The sequence below is a fragment of the Schistocerca nitens genome, chromosome 5, assembly GCF_023898315.1.
Source record: "Schistocerca nitens isolate TAMUIC-IGC-003100 chromosome 5, iqSchNite1.1, whole genome shotgun sequence".
NCBI classification, from domain to species: domain Eukaryota; kingdom Metazoa; phylum Arthropoda; class Insecta; order Orthoptera; family Acrididae; genus Schistocerca; species Schistocerca nitens.
In genome coordinates this window covers 88,918,606-88,937,687 of record NC_064618.1, presented here as the reverse complement: position 1 = coordinate 88,937,687, position 19,082 = coordinate 88,918,606, and the positions used below count along the sequence as shown (strand labels likewise).

At 43.7% G+C, this 19,082-nt stretch overlaps 1 protein-coding gene across 3 annotated transcripts in view; it reads left to right on the top strand.

Annotated features, from left to right (window-relative positions):
• LOC126260084 (acyl-coenzyme A thioesterase 13-like) overlaps positions 1 to 18,793 on the top strand; it is a 35,674-nt gene extending 16,881 nt beyond the window's left edge. For 2 of the 3 annotated variants that reach the window (XM_049957293.1, XM_049957296.1), the window contains exons 2-3: positions 8,272 to 8,456; positions 18,330 to 18,793. In XM_049957293.1, coding sequence (XP_049813250.1) covers positions 8,272 to 8,456; positions 18,330 to 18,501 — 357 coding nt within the window. In that variant the 3' untranslated portion in view covers positions 18,502 to 18,793. Of the gene's footprint in view, positions 1 to 8,025; positions 8,127 to 8,271; positions 8,457 to 18,329 lie in introns of those variants that run through there. The other variant, XM_049957294.1, reaches the window with a different exon arrangement.
• Positions 18,794 to 19,082: the final 289 nt, after the last annotated feature.

Here is a 19,082-nt window from a genome sequence, read left to right as displayed (position 1 = left end):
TGACTTACCAAACGAAAGCGCTGGCAGGTCGATAGACACACAAACATACACACAAAATTCAAGCTTTCGCAACAAACTGTTGCCTCATCAGGAAAGAGGGAAGGAGAGGGAAAGACAAAAGGATGTGGGTTTTAAGGGAGAGGGTAAGGAGTCATTCCAATCCCGGAAGCGGAAAGACTTACCTTAGGGGGAAAAAAAGGACGGGTATACACTCGCACACACACACATATCCATCCACATATATACAGACACAAGCAGACATATTTAAATATGTCTTTAAATATGTCTGCTTGTGTCTGTATATATGTGGATGGATATGTGTGTGTGTGCGAGTGTATACCCGTCCTTTTTTTCCCCCTAAGGTAAGTCTTTCCGCTCCCGGGATTGGAATGACTCCTTACCCTCTCCCTTAACCCCCCCCCCCCCCCCCCCCCTGCGGGTTCGGGGGTTAGAAGAGCCCGCGGTATTCCTGCCTGTCGTAAGAGGCGATTAAAAGGAGTCTCAAACGTTTCGGCCTTATGTGCTGGTCCCCTGTCGGGTTTGACCTCCATATCTCAAAATTTTTCCGAAGAGTGAGCCGATTGGGGAAGGGCGCCTTACTTGGTGCATTGTGTCCATGTTGTGTTGAGAACTTTCGCCATCTTATTCATCGTTGCATTGCAGTCCTGCCCGCTCTCCATCGCTCCTGCGTACACTTTCTGCCAAACACTGTGCAGGGCCATTTTTCTCACTGACGGCGACCATGGACCACATGTCACCTAACATCCAGCACAGTAGCCAGTCCGTTGTGGTGGGGCCGCCATGTACCCTGTTGGTTGTAACCCCCTGACAACACAGGGATCGCTCTACTGATGCCTGCGCCGTTAACTCCCCATGTATGCCAAGGAGTAGATGCCCATCTCCCTGGGGCATCGGGACTTCCGGCAATGGCCATCCTGCCAGGTGGCTTTTGCTGTGGCTGGGTAGCGCCCGTGGGGAGGGCCCTTGGTCGGAGTAGGTGGCATCAGGGTGGATGACACGCACTGAAGCGTGGCACATGTTCTCTTGCTGGTGGCCAGCCACCAGCAGTCTCTAAGCGTTCGAGGGCCTATTTTAAAGGTAACGTTTATGACCCCAAATCATTCCCATCCCTGGCCACTCCATGGGAGGAACGAAAGGCAATGAGTGACAGTGACGTGTATTCGCCCAGGTATCTTGTCTGCACCAGAGCTGATGGGGAATCCTTTATATCCATGAAGCCTCAGTTCTTTGTAGAGCATTTAGAGGACAAGTTTGGGGAGGTGGAGGGCTTTTCCAAGATGCGGTCCGGATCGGTGTTGATAAAAACGGCATCCTCCGCCCAGTCGCGGGCCTTGCTCGCTTGTAATAAGCTGGGGGATGTCTCCGTAACTATCACGCCCCATAAAAGTCTGAATATGGTCCAGGGCATTATCTTCCACAGGGATCTCTTTTTACAGTCTGATGACGAGCTGCGCGCCGACTTGGAGCGACAAGGTGTCCATTTCGTCTGGCGTGTCCACCGGGGTCCGAGGGATCATCAAGTTGCCACCGGTGCCTTCATCTTGGCCTTCGAGGGTGACACGTTACCTGAGAAGGTCAAGGTGATGGTGTACCGTTGTGATGTCAAGCCGTATATCCCTCCCCCGATGCGGTGCTTCAAGTGTTGGAAGTTCGGCCATATGTCTTCACGCTGTACTTCCGACCTCGTATGTCGCGATTGCGGTCGACCATCCCATCCTGATCATCCCTGTGCCCTGCCTCCAATCGGTGTGAACTGTGGTGAGCACCATCCGCCTTGCTCGCCGGACTGTCCAATTCTGCAGAAGGAACGGAAAATCATGGAAATCAAGACCCTCAACCGACTGACGTACACTGAGGTGAAGCGGAAATATGATCGGCTTCATCCAGTGCGTATGACATCTTCTTATGCCGCAACTATCACTCCTGCTACAGTCCCATCAGCTCCAGTCAGCTCTGAGTCGAAGGCCCACACCTGCCCCCTTGATGGTGGGGGGCACTAAACTCCCTGTTGCTCCTGCTCCATCTACTTCAGGAGCAACACCCCCCAAACCATCGGGGACATCAGTTCCCCCCTCCCAGCCGGAGAAGCGTAAGACTTCTTCGGCTCCTCTCACCAGGAAGGGTTCCCTTGGGGACCTCCCTTCACAAGTTCCGACCGGTATAAAAGCAGACAGCCGCAAGTGGCTCAAACAACCACCGGTCCCTGGTCGTAGGGCCTCACGGTCGTCGTCTGTCCCTGAGACTGACCCAGTGAAGCCCTCCCAGCCTGAACCACCGAAGGCACAGCGAGAGAAACAGAGGAAGAAGAAAGTCCCCAAGAATAACGACATTGCGGTGGCACCCATCCCACCGCTTCCTACAAGCTCTGCATCTGAGGACGTGGAGATTCTGGCGTCTGCTGAGGACCTCGATCTCGCCGGTCCCTCGGACGCAATGGATAGCATTTGCACGGGTGCTCCATCGGAGGCAGCAGGTGACCCAGCGGCGTAATCTGCCTTCCCAGTCCCGTCACGCCTTTCCCAGCCATGGACAACACCATCCTCCAGTGGAACTGCAGCGGTTTCTTCCACCATCTAGCTGAGCTCCGCCAACTTATCAGCCTTCACCCTTTCTTCTGCATTGCTCTTCAGGAAACTTAGTTTCCAGCAATGCGAACCCCCGCCCTCCGTGGCGATCGGGGTTATTATAAGAACCGAGCAGCTTATGAAAGGGTGTCTGGTGGCGTTGCATATATGTCCTTCACACTCTGCACAGCGAGTCTGTCCCTCTCAAGACACATTTAGAGGCTGTCGCTGTACGGGTGTGGACGCCACAGGCTGTTACCGTCTGCAGTCTTTACCTTCCACCGGATGGTGATGTCTCGCAGCATGTCCTGGCTGCACTGGTAGCCCAATTGCCGCCACCTTTCTTGCTATTGGGCGACTTCAACGCCCATAACCCTCTGTGGGGTGGGTCAGTGGCAACAGGTCGAGGCGCCATCGTTGAGCATTTATTGTCGCAGCTCGATCTCTCGCTGTTAAATGATGGTGCCTTCACACACTTCATTGTGGCGCATGGCACATACTCCGCCATTGACCTTTCAATCTGTAGCCCTAGCCTCTTACCGTCTGTAAAATGGAGTGTGCATGACGACCTGTGTGGTAGTGACCACTTTCCGATCTTTCTGTCACTACCACAGCGTCACTCTTCTGGGCACCCTAGCAGATGGGCTATGAATAAGGCTGACTGGGACTTGTTCTCCTCCACTGCCGCTATTGAACCTCTCTCTACTGATGACACTGATGCGGTGATTACATCGGTCACCACCGGCATCGTTACTGCCGCCGAATCTGCCATTCCCCGTTCTTCTGGGTCCCCTCGGCGGAGGGCTGTGCCTTGGTGGTCGCCTGAGATCGCTGAAGCGATTAAAGATCGCCGGCGGGCGCTCCAGCGTCACAAGCGACATCCCTCCATAGACCACCTTATCGCCTTCAAACGGCTGCGTGCGCGGGCCGCCTCCTTATCCGCCAAGAAGGAGTGCTGGGAGCGGTATGTGTCCACCATTGGCCTCCATGTCTCTCCATCGCAGGTCTGGGCCAAGATTCGATGCACCTACGGCTATCAGACCCCTGTCAGCGTCCCTGCGCTCTCACTGAATGGCGCAGTTTGTACTGACTCCGACGTCATTGCAAACCGCTTGGCAGAGCATTTTGCTATGACTTCCGCTTCTGCAAATTACCCCCAGGCCTTCCACTCCATTAAAGAGCAGATGGAACGTCGGAGCCCTTCGTTTCGCACCCACCACCCAGAGTCTTACAATGCTCCATTCAGTGAGTGGGAATTTCGCAGTGCCCTAGCCGCTTGCCCTGATATCGCTCCTGGGCCAGATGGCATCCACTGTCAGATGCTGAAACACCTTTCAGTGGACTGCCAGCCACGCCTCCTCGATCTTTACAACTGGTTTTGGGTCGAGGGGGAGTTTCCGTCGCAATGGCGGGACAGCATTGTCATCCCCGTTTTGAAACCTGGAAAGAACCCTCTGGAGGTGGACAGCTACCGTCCCATTAGCCTCACCAACGTTGTTTGCAAGTTGCTTGAACAGATGGTGAGCCGGCGCTTAAATTGGGTATTGGAGTCTCGGGGCCTTCTGGCTCCATCTCAGGGTGGGTTCCGTAAAGGCCGCTCCGCCACCAACAATCTGGTGAGCCTGGAGTCGGCCATCCGTACTGCCTTTGCCCGCTGTCAGCACCTGGTTGCTGTCTTTTTTGACTTGCGGAAGGCGTACGATATGACATGGCATCATCACATCCTTTCTACGCTTCATGGATGGGGTCTTCGGGGTCCTCTGCCGCTTTTTATCCACAATTTTCTGTCGTATCGTACCTTCCGCGTGCAAGTCGCAGCCTCATATAGTTCCTCCCACGTCCAGGAGACCGGTGTGCCACAGGGTTCTGTTTTAAGTGTCTGCCTGTTTTTAATAGCCATTAATGGGCTCGCTGCGGCCGTGGGAAATTCTGTCTCCGCTTCCCTGTATGCTGACGACTTCTGCCTTTACTATAGCTCTACTGGCATTGCAGCTGTTGAACGTCAGCTACAGGGCGCTATCCGCAAGGCGCAGCTTAAACAGGCGTGTTGGCGGCATCTCAATGCTCTGCGATGTTTGAGCCACACCCGCTGGGGCGCCGACCGATCTACCTTGTTCCGGCTCTACCAGGTGTTAATCCAGTCTCGTCTGGATTATGGGAGCCTGGCTTATGGCTCAGCTTCCCCATCTGCGTTGTGGGTGCTGGACCCAATCCTCCATAGCGGGATACGCCTTGCCACTGGTGCTTTCCGCACCAGCCCTGTGGACAGCATACTAGTGGAGGCAGGTGTCGCTCCACTGCGATTACGACGCCAACAATTACTGGCTGCTTATGCTGCCCATGTTTTTAGCTTGCCCGGGCATCCAAATTACCGTGTTCTGTTCCTGCAGTCCGTCGTCCGTCTGCCAGACCATCGGCCCAGGTCGGGTTGTCCGATCGCTGTACATGTCAAGGAGCTTCTCTCCGGGCTTGGGTTTTTCCCTGTTCCACCTCCTTTCTGGGCACCTCTGCGTACACCCCCATGGTGTGTTCCTCGCCCTTGCCTTCGGTTCGACTTGGCACGGGGCTCGAAGGACTCAGTCCCTCCAGAGGCCTTCCGCCGCTGCTTTTATTCCATCCTGGCCACATATCAGGGCTTTGGAATTGTTTACACTGATGATTCGATGGTTGCTGGTCGTGTCGGGTATGCGCTAACTCTAGGGGACCATTCCGAACAACGTTCCTTGCCGGATGGCTGCAGCATTTACACTGCTGAGCTGGTCGCCATCTTTCGTGCCCTAGAGTATATCCGCTCCTGCTCAGGTGAGTCCTTCGTTATCTGTAGCAATTCCCTGAGCGGTTTACGAGCTCTCGACCAGTGTTTTCTTCGTTCTCGTCTGGTGATGGCTATCCATGAGTCGCTGCATACTCTTGCGCGTTGCGGCCGCTCTGTGGTCTTCGTGTGGACCCCAGGCCATGTTGGGATACCTGGCAATGAGAATGTTGACCGCCTGGCGAAAGAGGCCACTAGTAAATCATCTCTGGGGATTGGACTCCCGGAGACTGATTTGCGGGCAGTCTTACACCGCGAAGTTCTTTCGGTTTCGGACACTGAATGGCGCAGTCTGCCCACGCCCAACAAACTCTGTCCAATCAAGGTGACGACGACTGTGTGTTGGTCGTCCATGCGGGTCTCCTGCCAGGAGTCTGTTGTCCTCTGCCGGCTGCGCATTGGGCATACTCGGCTTACGCATGGCCACTTATTGCGCCGTGAGGACGCACCTCTATGTCGCTGCGGTTCCGTTTTATCTGTGGTCCATATTTTATTGGAGTGTCCGCTTTTAGCTGTGCTCAGGCAGTCGTTCGCACTGCCTGACATGCTCCCTGCCCTTTTAACAGATGACTCTGCTACGGCTGACTTAGTTTTACGTTTTATTCGGGCAGGGGGTTTTTATCATTTAATCTAAGTGTTTCTGTTTTATCTTATTGTTTTGTGTGGATTCTGGCCTTTGGCCTCCGGTTTTAAACTGATTTTTTAATGTGTTTTATGTGGTTGGCTTTTCCTTTTTTATTTATATGGTCGGCCAACCACCGTCACACTCTGTGTGATTTTAGTTCATTTTGTCTGGTCTTTGTCTCAGTTTCTCTTGTTCTGTGTCATCTGTGCTATATTCTGTTGATCGTTTTTAATCTCTGTGGGTGTTTTTAGTGCTTGGAATAAGGGACTGATGACCGTAGCAGTCTGGTCCCTTTAATCCCACAAACCAAACCAAACCTTAAAACCCACATCCTTTCGTCTTTCCCTCTCCTTCCCTCTGTCCTGATGAGGCAACAGTTTGTTGCGAAAGCTTGAATTTTGTGTGTATGTTTGTGTTTGTTTGTGTGTCTGTCGACCTGCCAGCACTTTCATTTGGTATGTCACATCATCTTTGTTTTTAGATATATTTTTCCTATGTGGAATGTTTCCCTCTATTACATCATATCATTAATTTGAACCCAACAATTACGTTTGTTATTGTCGCTGTTGCATTTCGAAATCTTTCCTGTCATCTTATTTTCTCTTTCTGTTTTTACCAGTAGTCTCACTTTGTATTCACCTTCCCCTTTTTACCGTAATCTACTATACAATTTTATCCCGCCTATATATACTGGTCTTTAAATATGTCTGCTTGTGTCTGTATATGTGTGGATGGATATGTGTGTGTGTGCGAGTGTATACCCGTCCTTTTTTCCCCCTAAGGTAAGTCTTTCCGCTCCCGGGATTGGAATGACTCCTTACCCTCTCCCTTAAAACCCACATCCTTTCGTCTTTCCCTCTCCTTCCCTCTTTCCTGATGAGGCAACAGTTTGTTGCGAAAGCTCATATAGCTGCATGACTAATAGAACTACAAACACACATCTTCATTACAACAGTACTTCAATAGTTGGGTTGTATTTTGCAACAATATCTACTGCAATGTAGCATGTTTAATACAACCAGTAACATGCTACAGACACCCCTCATTGTGTTGTTATCAAAACTACAAAACCATGATTGCACCATAAGTTTACATGTATTTTTCAGCTCTTCCATTTTGTAAAGTATTTCGTATTATTATTATTATTATTATTATTATTATTACAGCTACAATTTCTTCAGTCTTGAACTTCGTGATCCGGTTGATTTGTCTTTACCTACCATTAGTCACGCAGACTACAAGTGTAGCTCGCACAAATACCGGTACAAGTGACTGCCTTCCCATTCTAGATGGACACAGTAGCTTCCAGTAGGTGGGTTGGGAAAAAAAACACCTAAGGCAAAAATTTAAAGTTCTCTTTTTAAATTGGACTACTCCTGTAGTCCTTGTGCCTAAACTTGTCCCATGGGATGGAGGGTTAAAGTTTATTAGTTCAGGAAATATGATTTTAAAGTATCATAAATTGATTACTATGCAGTTGAGAATGAATGACATAGCCAGTTTTGAAGATCAATTATTCCTGATTCGGAGCTAGTAATTAGCTTATCTTGAAATTTTGTAATTCAAAAGTTATTAATTATTTAAGATCCAATTTCAAGATACAGCCAGTTTTTTGTACTGTGTCACGTTTCTAAAAATTGTTCTGATGATACTGTGGCTCAAATTTTTTGAATATATTGATGTTCTTGGATTATAAGAGAAATATTCTAAATTTAAACATTTGTTAAACAGATTACAAATGGCAGCTCTACCAAAGCCATGGAAAATATATTGCTTATGAAATCACAGTATCAAAAAGTGATTTCTTGTGATTTTGCAAAACACAAGGGTACAAATCATTTGGTACATGAAATAACTAGTCATAAAAATACAGTCTGGTTAACTCTATAATACTCACTCTTTAGAATTACTATTCAGTTCATCATCTTCTTCTTCTCCTCCTTCTCTCTCTCTCTCTCTCTCTCTCTCTCTCTCTCTCTCTCTCTCTCTCTCTCTTTTTGACAGAAAACCCTGAAGTAGTGAGTTACTGCCAGAATGAGAGCTATGAAGACTTTTCAGTTCACAGTGATAATGGATGGAGAAACTTGACACAGTGGGGAATGAGGTGCAGTAAAAATATGTAAAAATGTTTCAACTACTAACTGCCATGCTTAGCAGAAAAAAATCCTACTAGTTGCTATCTAAATGATGTTTCTGCATATTTTTGGTTAAATAAACTATATTTTCTCTCTTTATCTGTGTATGAATAGGTTAGAATTATATCTGCTGGAGAGGGGAAATGTCGAGGAGAACTTACCATTGCAGAGGAACATCAGAATCCACTAGGAACTATGCATGGTGGATTCATGGCAACATTGGTTGACCAGATGTCGATGTTTGCTCTTCAGACACATGAAAATAGACCTAAAGCTGTGTCTGTGAATATAAATGTGAGGTAAGTTTGAAATATTCACAGGAAAAATTAAAAGAGGAAACAAAAGACAGTGCATATGGTGGGATTAACTGAACAGTGCTAACACATGTTCACATATTAAAATAAATTTGAGAATGCACCCAAAGAAACAGAGAGAAAGAGAGAGGCAGAAGGCAGAGGATAGAAGAGGAAGAAAAGGACTATGGAAGAAATTAGAAAGTTTAAGGTGGAAACTCATAAATTAAGACATGGGTGATAAAAAGTTGATAACAGCACAATAGAAGCTTCTGAAATGTGGTATTACAAAAGATTGGTAAAGAACACATGGGTAGATTGGATAACTAATGAAGAGATGCTAAATTAAATGGGAGAGAAATGAGCTTTAATACTCAGAAAAGAAGGGGGTAAAAATGAAAGAGGAAGACCAACAATTTGATAAAGTAAGCATGTTCAAATGGCTTTAGATTTCAATAGTTAATTAGAGAATATGAGACAGAAGACCTAAACAACATCAGGCAGGCCTGCAGTTGTAAGTTAGACAGCCAATTCTCATCTGTGAATTTGTTTGAGGGGTCAAAGAGTAAATCAAGTGCTGCAGCCAGTATTCAGATATAGCACATTTGACACAAGCATACAGTGTCTGTGACGACTTAGTCAACCAAACTGTAACTCGTAAAAGATCCTTTTTTATGAGAATCAGGAGAATCACCAAATGTTTAAAACTGACAGTAAAGTTGTTTATTTGTAACTTTGAGATTAACATTTGTAATCAGTACCAAAAATGTACACAATATTTGCTAAGACAAATCTGAATAGGAATATATTCATCTTTCTGCATGTATATCCAATCAGAGATATAATGAACCTTCATTACAGGGAAACGTGTGTGCCCTACTGAGCCTCAGCACCAGGTACCTGCCTTTCATTTGATGGTGCTCTGTTAATTGACAATATGAACTCAGTGTCCTGTGGGTTGTTTCAGATTGCTATCACCTCCACAGCCCTTTTCCAAATCAGCTAAAATGTCTTCTTTTAACAGTAGAAGAATAAAACTACATAGAATAATATATCAGATTTAATGCTGTGATAATAAGCTAAGGCCTGTTTCCAGATTCAGAATTATCTTTTGGGAGAGGATTAATGATGAACTTCTGTTTTTTTGTTAAAGTAGTGAACTGTAAAGGAACTCCGTGCACAGACCAGTGCCGTTTTATGGGCACAATTCTTGGTTGTCAGGACAGCCAGCAAGGAAACAGATAGATGCTTCATTGTCTTTGTATCAAACATTTCTTGATGTGTAATTTTGAAGAGCCCTACCACAAAAAGTGATGACTCAAGTGTGCAATTGTTACTGCACCTATATTGGTTCTGTTACTAAAGTTTGTTTTGATGTACAAGATATAGGGTAACTAGAATAATTTTGCTTAGAACAAGATACAAATATAAAAGTAAATTGTATGTGTAGTAGACTTCTGTCTGCATAGTATATATCCAGAACATTGATTTATTAAGATTTTATTTTTTTGGCAGAGAGTATCAGGTCATGAAGCCAATGGAAGTTTGCCTTCAGGTACTCATAAATAGAATAAAAAGTGTGTTTTATTTGTATTTCTTTACAGTGTTCTTAAAAATGTTGATTTTATTCCTGATGGACAGAGGTAGTTTGTTGAATAGTGGGCAGCCCAAATTTTGCATCCCGTCGTGACTGCTCTACAATCTGTGGGTTAAGAATAAAATAAGGAAAGGAATTATAGATGACAGTATGGTAGGTCCATATGTTAGCTCAGCACATCTTACAACTGCTGTCTACAGGGATGTTATTCAGAACATTTTCCCAGACATACTAAAGGACAAGCCTCTACAAATAAGGGAAAACATATGATTTATGCATGATGAGGCTCAAGCACATTTCAGTCATGTTCCTAATGCAGAGAAGTTTCATGAATATAGCATGTAAGCTTCTGGAACCATGTTTGTGAGTGTTTGGAAAGCTGCAACAGTGCATTATCCAACAACTGCATACGAATATAAAAGTAAATGGAGGAAGCTTTGAACATTTGTTACGATTTTTCGACTCGAGAAATTTATAAAACTTCTTTTATTAGTAACATTTTCTTATTTTCATGTCAGGAATCCACTAAGAGAGTTTGACAAATATTTCTGATACACCTGTATAAAAGAGCAGTGCATTGGAAGAGCTGTCATTTGTACTCAGGTGATTTGTGTGAAAAGATTCCCGATGTGATTATGGCTGCACAATGGGAATTAATAGACTTTGAAAGGAGAATGGTAGTTGAAGCTAGATGCATGGGACATTCCATTTCAGAAATCATTAGGGAAGTCAATATTCTGAGATATACAGTGTCAAGAGGGTACCAAAAATACTAGAGTTTGGGCATTACATCTAACCACTGACATTGCAGAGGCTGATGCCCTTCACTTAATGATTGAGAGCAGGGTTGCTTGCATAGAGTTGTTTGAAATAACCCCAGAAATGAATTTTGGATATACGACAAACTTATCCGTTAGGACACTATGGCAAGATTTGAGATTAATGACTATGGCTTAGACAACATGTGGTGCCTTTGCTAGCAGCACGACATTGCCTGTGGCTCCTCTCCTGGGTTCATGACCACACCATTTGGGTACTACATGACTGGAAAACTGTGGCCTGTTCAGATGAGTCCTGATTTCAGTTGGTAAGAGCCAATGGAAAGGTTCAAGTATGGCGCAGACACCATGAAGCCCTGGACCCAAGTTGTGAACATCTTGTGATCTCAATGTGCACGTTGGCGGTCCAACTGAAATAGTCCAACTGAACTGATGGTATTGCACTATCGTGTTTTGCACATTCATTGTTAGCTGCAACAGGCAGAAGATGTGCTTTATTGGTGCTGCACATTTTAGGGATTTTGACCAAGATAAACTCACGCTGCACAGAAACAGCCAAGTAAAAAATTCAAACAGTATGCATTTTTATTTATATATAAAAGCCAAATTTGGAATTTTTCTCTGTGAGACGCATGTAGAATGTTTGTGTAACAATTTGAAGTTCTAGATACATATGTTTTACTGTACATGTTGCTTCCGCATAACCTTTCATTGATGGTATCAGTACCCATTTGTCTCACAATATCTTGTGAAATATTGAACATTCGTGTGTGCTGCAGTAAAGTTGCACTGTAATCATCAATTGTAGGCGTTAAATTATTTGTACTCTTCTAAAATTTTTGAGAACAGTAGGCCTAGCCTCATTTAAAACAATGGACCTCTACTTTCATTGTATAATTATGTGAGAAATAGGTTATATTTGAGAATGTTCTGACGCTTACAAAACATTTGTGGTTCACAGTTCTGCCAAAGAATACAATCCCCTTGTATTTGACTGTATATCAACACAAATAAACGTGCGTTATGGAAGCTGCCAATATCCTTTGCACAGTCCATGAGCAATTTGTAGTAAATTGGTGTCTGTGATTTACTTGATTTGATTTGATTTTGACAGGGAAGCTAAAACAGCTTAGGTCTAACCCGCCACTGCCCGCACCGAAACCAAGTTTATTGTGCGGTATTGCTCCCTGTATATCTAGTAAAGCCAACCAATGCCCTTAAATAGTTCAAGGAGTCCCATTACCAGTTTTTTGTTAGACACAACTTCTTCAGGTCTGGTTGTCCTGAAGATTCTGTATCTTTTGCTCTCCAATGCCATGCATTCGAAGATTAAATGTGATGCAGTTTCTTCACCCTCATCACAGATTCTACATTTAGGGTCTTTTTCCGTTATACCTATTGTGTGTAGGTGTTTTTTGAAATTTCCATGGCCAGTCATCAGTCCAGTCATGAGTTTGATTTCTTTCCTGTTCAATCCCATGACTACAGAGCTTCTTTTAAAAGATGGTTTGGGCATCATTACCTTACCATGTTTTTCTTTATGGACCGTGGTCCAATATTCTACATGCTGTTTCCTAAGCCAGTTCTGTAGTTCTAGTTTGATCATAGCCTTGGTGATTATCAGGACAGGTTCCAGTCCAATAAATCGAGTCATTGCTCGCATCCTGGCCAATCTGTTGGCTTGTTCATTGCCACAGATTCCTGAATGGCCAGAGACTCACAATAGGTTTACCCTATTGCTTTCCCCTAGCTCCACCAGAGCCCTGTGGCATTCTGCAACAATCTTAGATTCATTGGAGGTGCTGCCAGTGATTTCAGGGCTGCCTGGCTGTCTGAATATATGTAGATGCTACATTCCTTGTAGCACCTACACATATTCTCCTCCACACATTCCCTGATTGCAGTAATTTCAGCTTGGAATACCGAGGCCAGTTTTCGTAGAGAGATGATATCCTCCAGTCTTGTCTAAACCCCATACACCCCTGCCCCAATGCCTTGTTCTGATTTCGACCCATCAGTGAACCAAACAATGTCCCCCATATGGTGTCGAACTGTTTTTTCCCACTGCTCCCTGCTTCCAATTATTATATTGTAAGGCTTGTTGAAGCTGTTGGGAGTTTTTACGTAGTCAGCCGGCATTTCCCCAGCCATTCCTATGTTTACCTCACTCACTATCTTAGTGTTTGATTCAGGATATCCCAGTGAGATCCAGTTTTTACCAGTTTTAAGTCTGCATGCCCCAGCTACTGCCAAAGGTGTAGTGGAGGCATGTCCAGCATGACTTCCATCTCAGCTGTTGGTGTGCTGCTAATTCTGCCTGTTATGGCTAAGCAGGCCAGTCTCTGCATCTTAGCAAGCTCCTTGTCTGCAACCCGCTGTTCTACCTTCTTGCACCACACTACGGCCCTGCAGGAAATCCTAGGTCTAACCATCGTGGTGTATATCCAGTGCATACCTCTGAGGCTTAGGCCCCAGTTTTTATCACAAGCCCTTCCGGTACTCACTAGAGTACTTTTCGCCTTGGAGCAGATGCTCTTAATGTGAGGGGTCCATGTTAGTTTCTCATTTAAGGTTACCCTAGATATTTCACTATCCCCTTCACAGGTAGAGTTTCATTGAAGAGCTTTAGATTCCAACTTGAGTGTTGGATATACCTCTTCATGAATGCCAACACAACAGTCTTCTTAGGATTAACCCTTAGATCCCGTTTAGTGCTGTCCAGTCCTCCTTGTGCCATATTTCTAACTGTGTCAGTAAATTTGCCAAGTATTACTATGAAAAGGTCATCTGAATATCCTTGGCAGAAGCATTGTTTGGAATTTAATTCCTCAGTGAATTCATTCATCGCTAGATTCCACAATAAAAGGGGCAGAACTCCTCCTTGTGGGCAACCTCTTTTCATTCATCATGTTAGCTTTTACCTTCCTTCCACTAAGCAAGGCCCTGGTCCACCTACATATAGTGGTCCCCAGGTCATGCACCTCTGCTGCCCTTACCATGGAATTGTAGGTCACGTTACTGAAGGCCCCCTTGATATCCAGGAAGATGCAGAAGCCTATTTCTTGGAAAAGTGCTTTCTCCACCCTCCCAACGAGTTGATGGAGAGCTGTCTCACATGATTTGCCTGGTTGATATGCATGTTGGCTTGAAGGTAGAGGGGCTCTAATTAGTCTCGTCTCCCCAACATATACATTAACCAGTTTTTCCAATGTTATGAGAATGAAGGAGGACAGACTGATTGGTTTCATATCCTTGGCCTTGATATGATCAGTTCTCCCTGGCTGTGGAATGAAGACAACCTTCACTGTCCTCCAAGCATTGAGAATGATTCCTACTGTTAGGCTAACCCTGAGTAGCCTGCATAGGACTCTTATGAGATTCTCTCCTGCCTGTTGCAGGCTGGAAAGATTCCATCTGGGCCAGATGACTTGAATGGTTGGAATGTTCCCACTGCCCATTGGATTTTATTGAAGTCCACACACTCTTTGACCAATCTCCAGTCCTCTCTCTGAGTGCCTGAGAACCATTGTCTCTCCGGGATCACATTCTGGTCTGTGTTGTTTGGCAGAGTATATTGAGGAAAGTGAGTTTTGAGGAGCATGTGCTGTGTTTGTATATTCCCCATCCTTCTTCCTCAGTGTACCTTCTGGATTGGTTGGTATTCCAGTGAGGATTCTGTGGAGTCTGGCTTGAGCAGCCATACTCTCCACTTCTTGACAGAGTGCCTTCCAGGATGCCTCCATTGCTTGTCTGATTGCAAGGTTGTAGTTGACAAGGGCCTCACGATATTTTGCCTATTGTCCTTTATGTCTTGCAAGGTTAAACAGTCTTCGTATCTATTTCCTTTGCATTTCCAAGTTATTATTGCACCAAGGCACACTCCTATTTCTGCACTTCTTGATGATTTGCACAGTCGTCCTGACATGAGGTCACTATGGCAGAGGTAACAGCCTCTGCTACTTCCTCAAACTCTACTCGATTCATTATCGAGGTTTCAATTTCCGATAAGCCTACGCAAGGTCCCTCCTATATGTTTCCCATCTGTTCTCCTGGGATTCCTGTAGGTTATGGTCTGTCAGATTCCCATTTCAAGCTTGAATTTAACATACAAGTGATCCGATGAGGATGGCTGTAATATCACATGCCATTGTTTGACATATCTGCCCATCATCATCATCATGGAACCAAAGGTTATGTTAATTACTTCTTCCCTTCTGCTATTCCTGAATGTTGGCTCATTGCCTCTCAGGAGCTGGTTGTATGTAAAGGCTGTTAGTGGCACCAGAGTTAGTATCCCATCCCTGATGAATTAGACAGGAACTGAAATTGAGGGTAGCAAAGCAAAAGCAGAAATGCTTAACCCCATTTTCAAATATTCCTTTACAAAGGAAAATCCATGAGAATTGCCACAATTTAATTCTCATAGCACTTGAAATATGAATGAAATAAGTATTAGTGTCAGTGACATTGAGAAACAGCTGAAATCATCAAAATTGAACAAAGCTCCAGGGCCTGATGGAATCCATGTCAGATTCTATACTGAATTTGTGGCTCAGTTAGCCTCTCTTCTAACTATAATCTATTGTAGATCCCTCAAACAAAAAACTGTGCCCAGTTCTTGTAAAAAAGCACAGGTTGCACCTGTCTGCAAGAAGGGTAGTAGAAGTGGTCCACAAAACTGCTGTCCAATGTCCTTGACATCCATTTTTGTAGAATCTTAGAATATATTGTGAGTGCAAACATAATGAGGTATCTTGAACAGAATGACCTCCTCAATGCCAACCAGCATTGATTCCAAAAACATCGATCATGTGAAACCCAACTTGCACCTTTCTCACATGACATGCTGAAAGCTTTGGATCAAGGCCATCAGGGAGATATAGTATTTCTTGATTTCCAAAAAGCATTTGACTCAGTACCACACCTACACTTGTTGTCAAAAATATGATCATATGAGTGTCAAGTGAAATTTGTGACTGGATTGAGGACGTTTTGGTAGGAGGACGCAGCATGTTATCTTCGATGGAGATTCATCATAAGATGCAGAAGTAACTTGAAGTGTGCCTCAGGGAAGTGTGTTGGGTTCTTTGCTGTTCATGTTGTACAGGCAATATTAATAGCAAACTCAGACTTTTTGCAGATGATGCAGTTATCTATAACAAAGTACTACCTGAAGGAAGATGCATAAATATTCAGTCAGAACTTGAGAAGATTTCAGGGTGGGGCAAAAATTGGAAACTTGCTTTAAATTTTCATAAATGTGAAATTGCGCATTCACAAAATGAAAAAAATGTATCATATGACTATAATATCAATGAGTCACTATTGTAATCGGCCAACTCATACAAATACCTGGGTGGAACACTCAGTGAGATATGAAGTGGAATTATCACATAGGCTCAGTCATGGGTAAAACAGCTGGCAGACTGGTTACTGGTAGAATACTGGAGAAGTGCAATAAGTCTACAAATGAGACTGTTTACAAATCATTCATGCAATCAGTTCTAGAATATTGTTCAAGTGTGTGGAACTCTTAGCAAATAGGACTAAGAGGGGATATTGAATGTATGCAGAGAACGGCAACACAAATGGTCACAGGTTTGTTTGACACATGGGAGAGTGTCACAGATATTGGAGGAACTGAACTGGAAGACTCTTGAAGATAGACGTGAACTATTCCGAGAAAGTCTGTTAACAGAGTTTCAAGAATAAGCTTTAAATGATGACTCTAGAAATTTACTACAATCCCCTGCATATTGCTCACAGATGGATCATGAGGATAAGATTAGAATAATTACAGCACATACAGAGGCATTCAAACAATCCTTCATCAGTGCTCCATATGTGAATGGGATGGGAAGAAACCACAATAATTGGTACAATGGGATGTAACTTCTGCCATGTACCTCATGGTGGTTTGCAGAATATACATGTAGATGTAGCTGGAGCAGTTCAGATTTCTTCAGATAAGTCTGTGAATTTCTTTGATTGACACTTGGTACCTGCCAGAACACTTGGACATAGTTGTGACATTGTACAGTGTGAACAAAGCTGATGTCACATAAGCTGAATGGTCTTTGGTGACAGTAATATTGCAAAGAATACTAGGTTTGGTACTTGTGTGCTAACTTTTTGAAAACTGAAACACTCAGTAAGAATGGTCCAAATGAATCCAAACTCAGAGAATGTGTGTTTTTTTAAGTAACTGAGAAGTTCAATGACTAAAGAGTTGTCTGTCAGACAAAGTGAAAACATATAAGGAAGTTCCAGATTTACTAGTTGACATCCGAGAGCACAATATCAGCAGATTAGTCAGTTTCCAATAATGCAGAATGACTTGTCTCTGGGGAGTGATTTTTATCTCGGCCAGGCTGGTGATGTGCATACTATTCTGTTGACTTCCGTAGTCAAAATACTACTAACAATTCAGACAAAGTAGAGTATGTGACTGCAATTACAAATATTCTGAATGGCAAAACGTTGCTTGGATCACTCTTACCTCTGCCTGTTCTGCAGCATATTATTCCAAGCTTGATCCACTTGAAGAAAAATCATCCTGAAAATTATGTTTTATCACAAAGTAAACCAGCAATAGCATTCATGTGTTCCATGTAGCCTGAAGTATTTATAGCTTCTGTGCAATGGAAACGATTGTAATGGCAGGAATGTCATGAGTCCAGCCTGTTGCAGTTGGCTTTGAACCCTGAATGCAAACTAGTCTTCATCCATTCCTGAGCTATAGTGTTCAGTGAGCACTGTCGATAAAGGCATGTGGTCTATTTCTCAGTGCAAATGAGGCAGTCACCCCACACCTTGGTCTCATTGTGTGCTCCAGTACACATTCTTTGCTGTGTATTATGCTATCCACTGGTTCCTTCATTTCATCTTTGCCTGTATTCCTGGTCACGCTGCTGCTTATAAAACTCCTGAATACTGATGAGTAAAACTGACACATTCTATCAGATTGACACTTTGTCACACCTCCTCATGTGCCAAACTTGGCATCATACAGACTGTGATGGGATGAGACAATGTCTTATGGGTGTTACAAATATCTGTCTCTCTGAAATCACTTACAGATAGCATACTGTTCCATGCAACATTCAACAACAGATTTGTATGAGTAATTTTGTATATAAAGTTGTGTAATCTTTTCACTAATGTGGCTGTGATGATGCTGCATGATCACATCTTCATTTGGAATAGTGTATGCATGCTTGTTTTAAGCTGTTCCTGGATGAATGCTGATTGTATTTTCAACAATGTGTATGAAATATATCTTAATTCACTTCTTCTGTCTTCAGTCACTCTTTCATTTCTCTCTTACACATACTATGATGAAAATTGTAACTTGCATACATTTTTTTTTTTTGTAAATTTGCACATTTAAACTGCCTGAAGAAATTTGATAAACGTATTGATTAAAAACGTGGTGAAATTGTTCTAGGATATTAAATGTTACTGACCTAAAGAACAACACTTTCAATATTTCCGTATTTTCAGTTACTTCAAGCCAGCAACAACAGGTGACGAAGTCATAATAGATGCAAGAACAATTCGTGCAGGGAAGAAAATGGCATTCTTAGAGGTTGATCTTATAAAGAAAAAAACAGGAGAATTACTTGTAAAAGGTTCACATGCAGTATTTATTGTTTCACAGAAAACCATTTCATAGATTTTTTTTCAGTATTTCAAATTGCATTAAAATACTGAAATTATTTTTTGTTGTTCCTAGATGTATGATGTTAATTCTGACAGAATTGTGTAAGACAGCTGTACTTTTTAGTTTTATTTTAGTATGCACCACAGAGCATCACAGACAGAGATCTACTGCTGTGTTATATTTATGAATGTTGAAGTATACTGTATTGTTGTTACACTTTTCTGTGGCATTGTATGTATGTTTTAAAAAGTATTACGGAGAAAAATATTGTTTGCTATATTAGTTGGTTCTAAACAGTATACCTTGGTCGGTTAATAAAGAAATATTGTATCATAAAATATGTGTTATTAACATATATCTATATACATCACTATCCCTCCCCCCTCCCCACCTCCTCCAGATTTCTGCTGACATCCCACACGATAGTTGCATTCTGGTCCAAGCTGCCAGAATGGGCGGTCATGTGTGTGTGTGTGTGTGTGTGTGTGTGTGTGTGTGTGTGTGAGAGAGAGAGAGAGAGAGAGAGGGAGGGGGGGGGGGGTTGGGATTCTTACTTATGTGTATGAATGGTGTGTGTTTCTCTTTTGCTGATA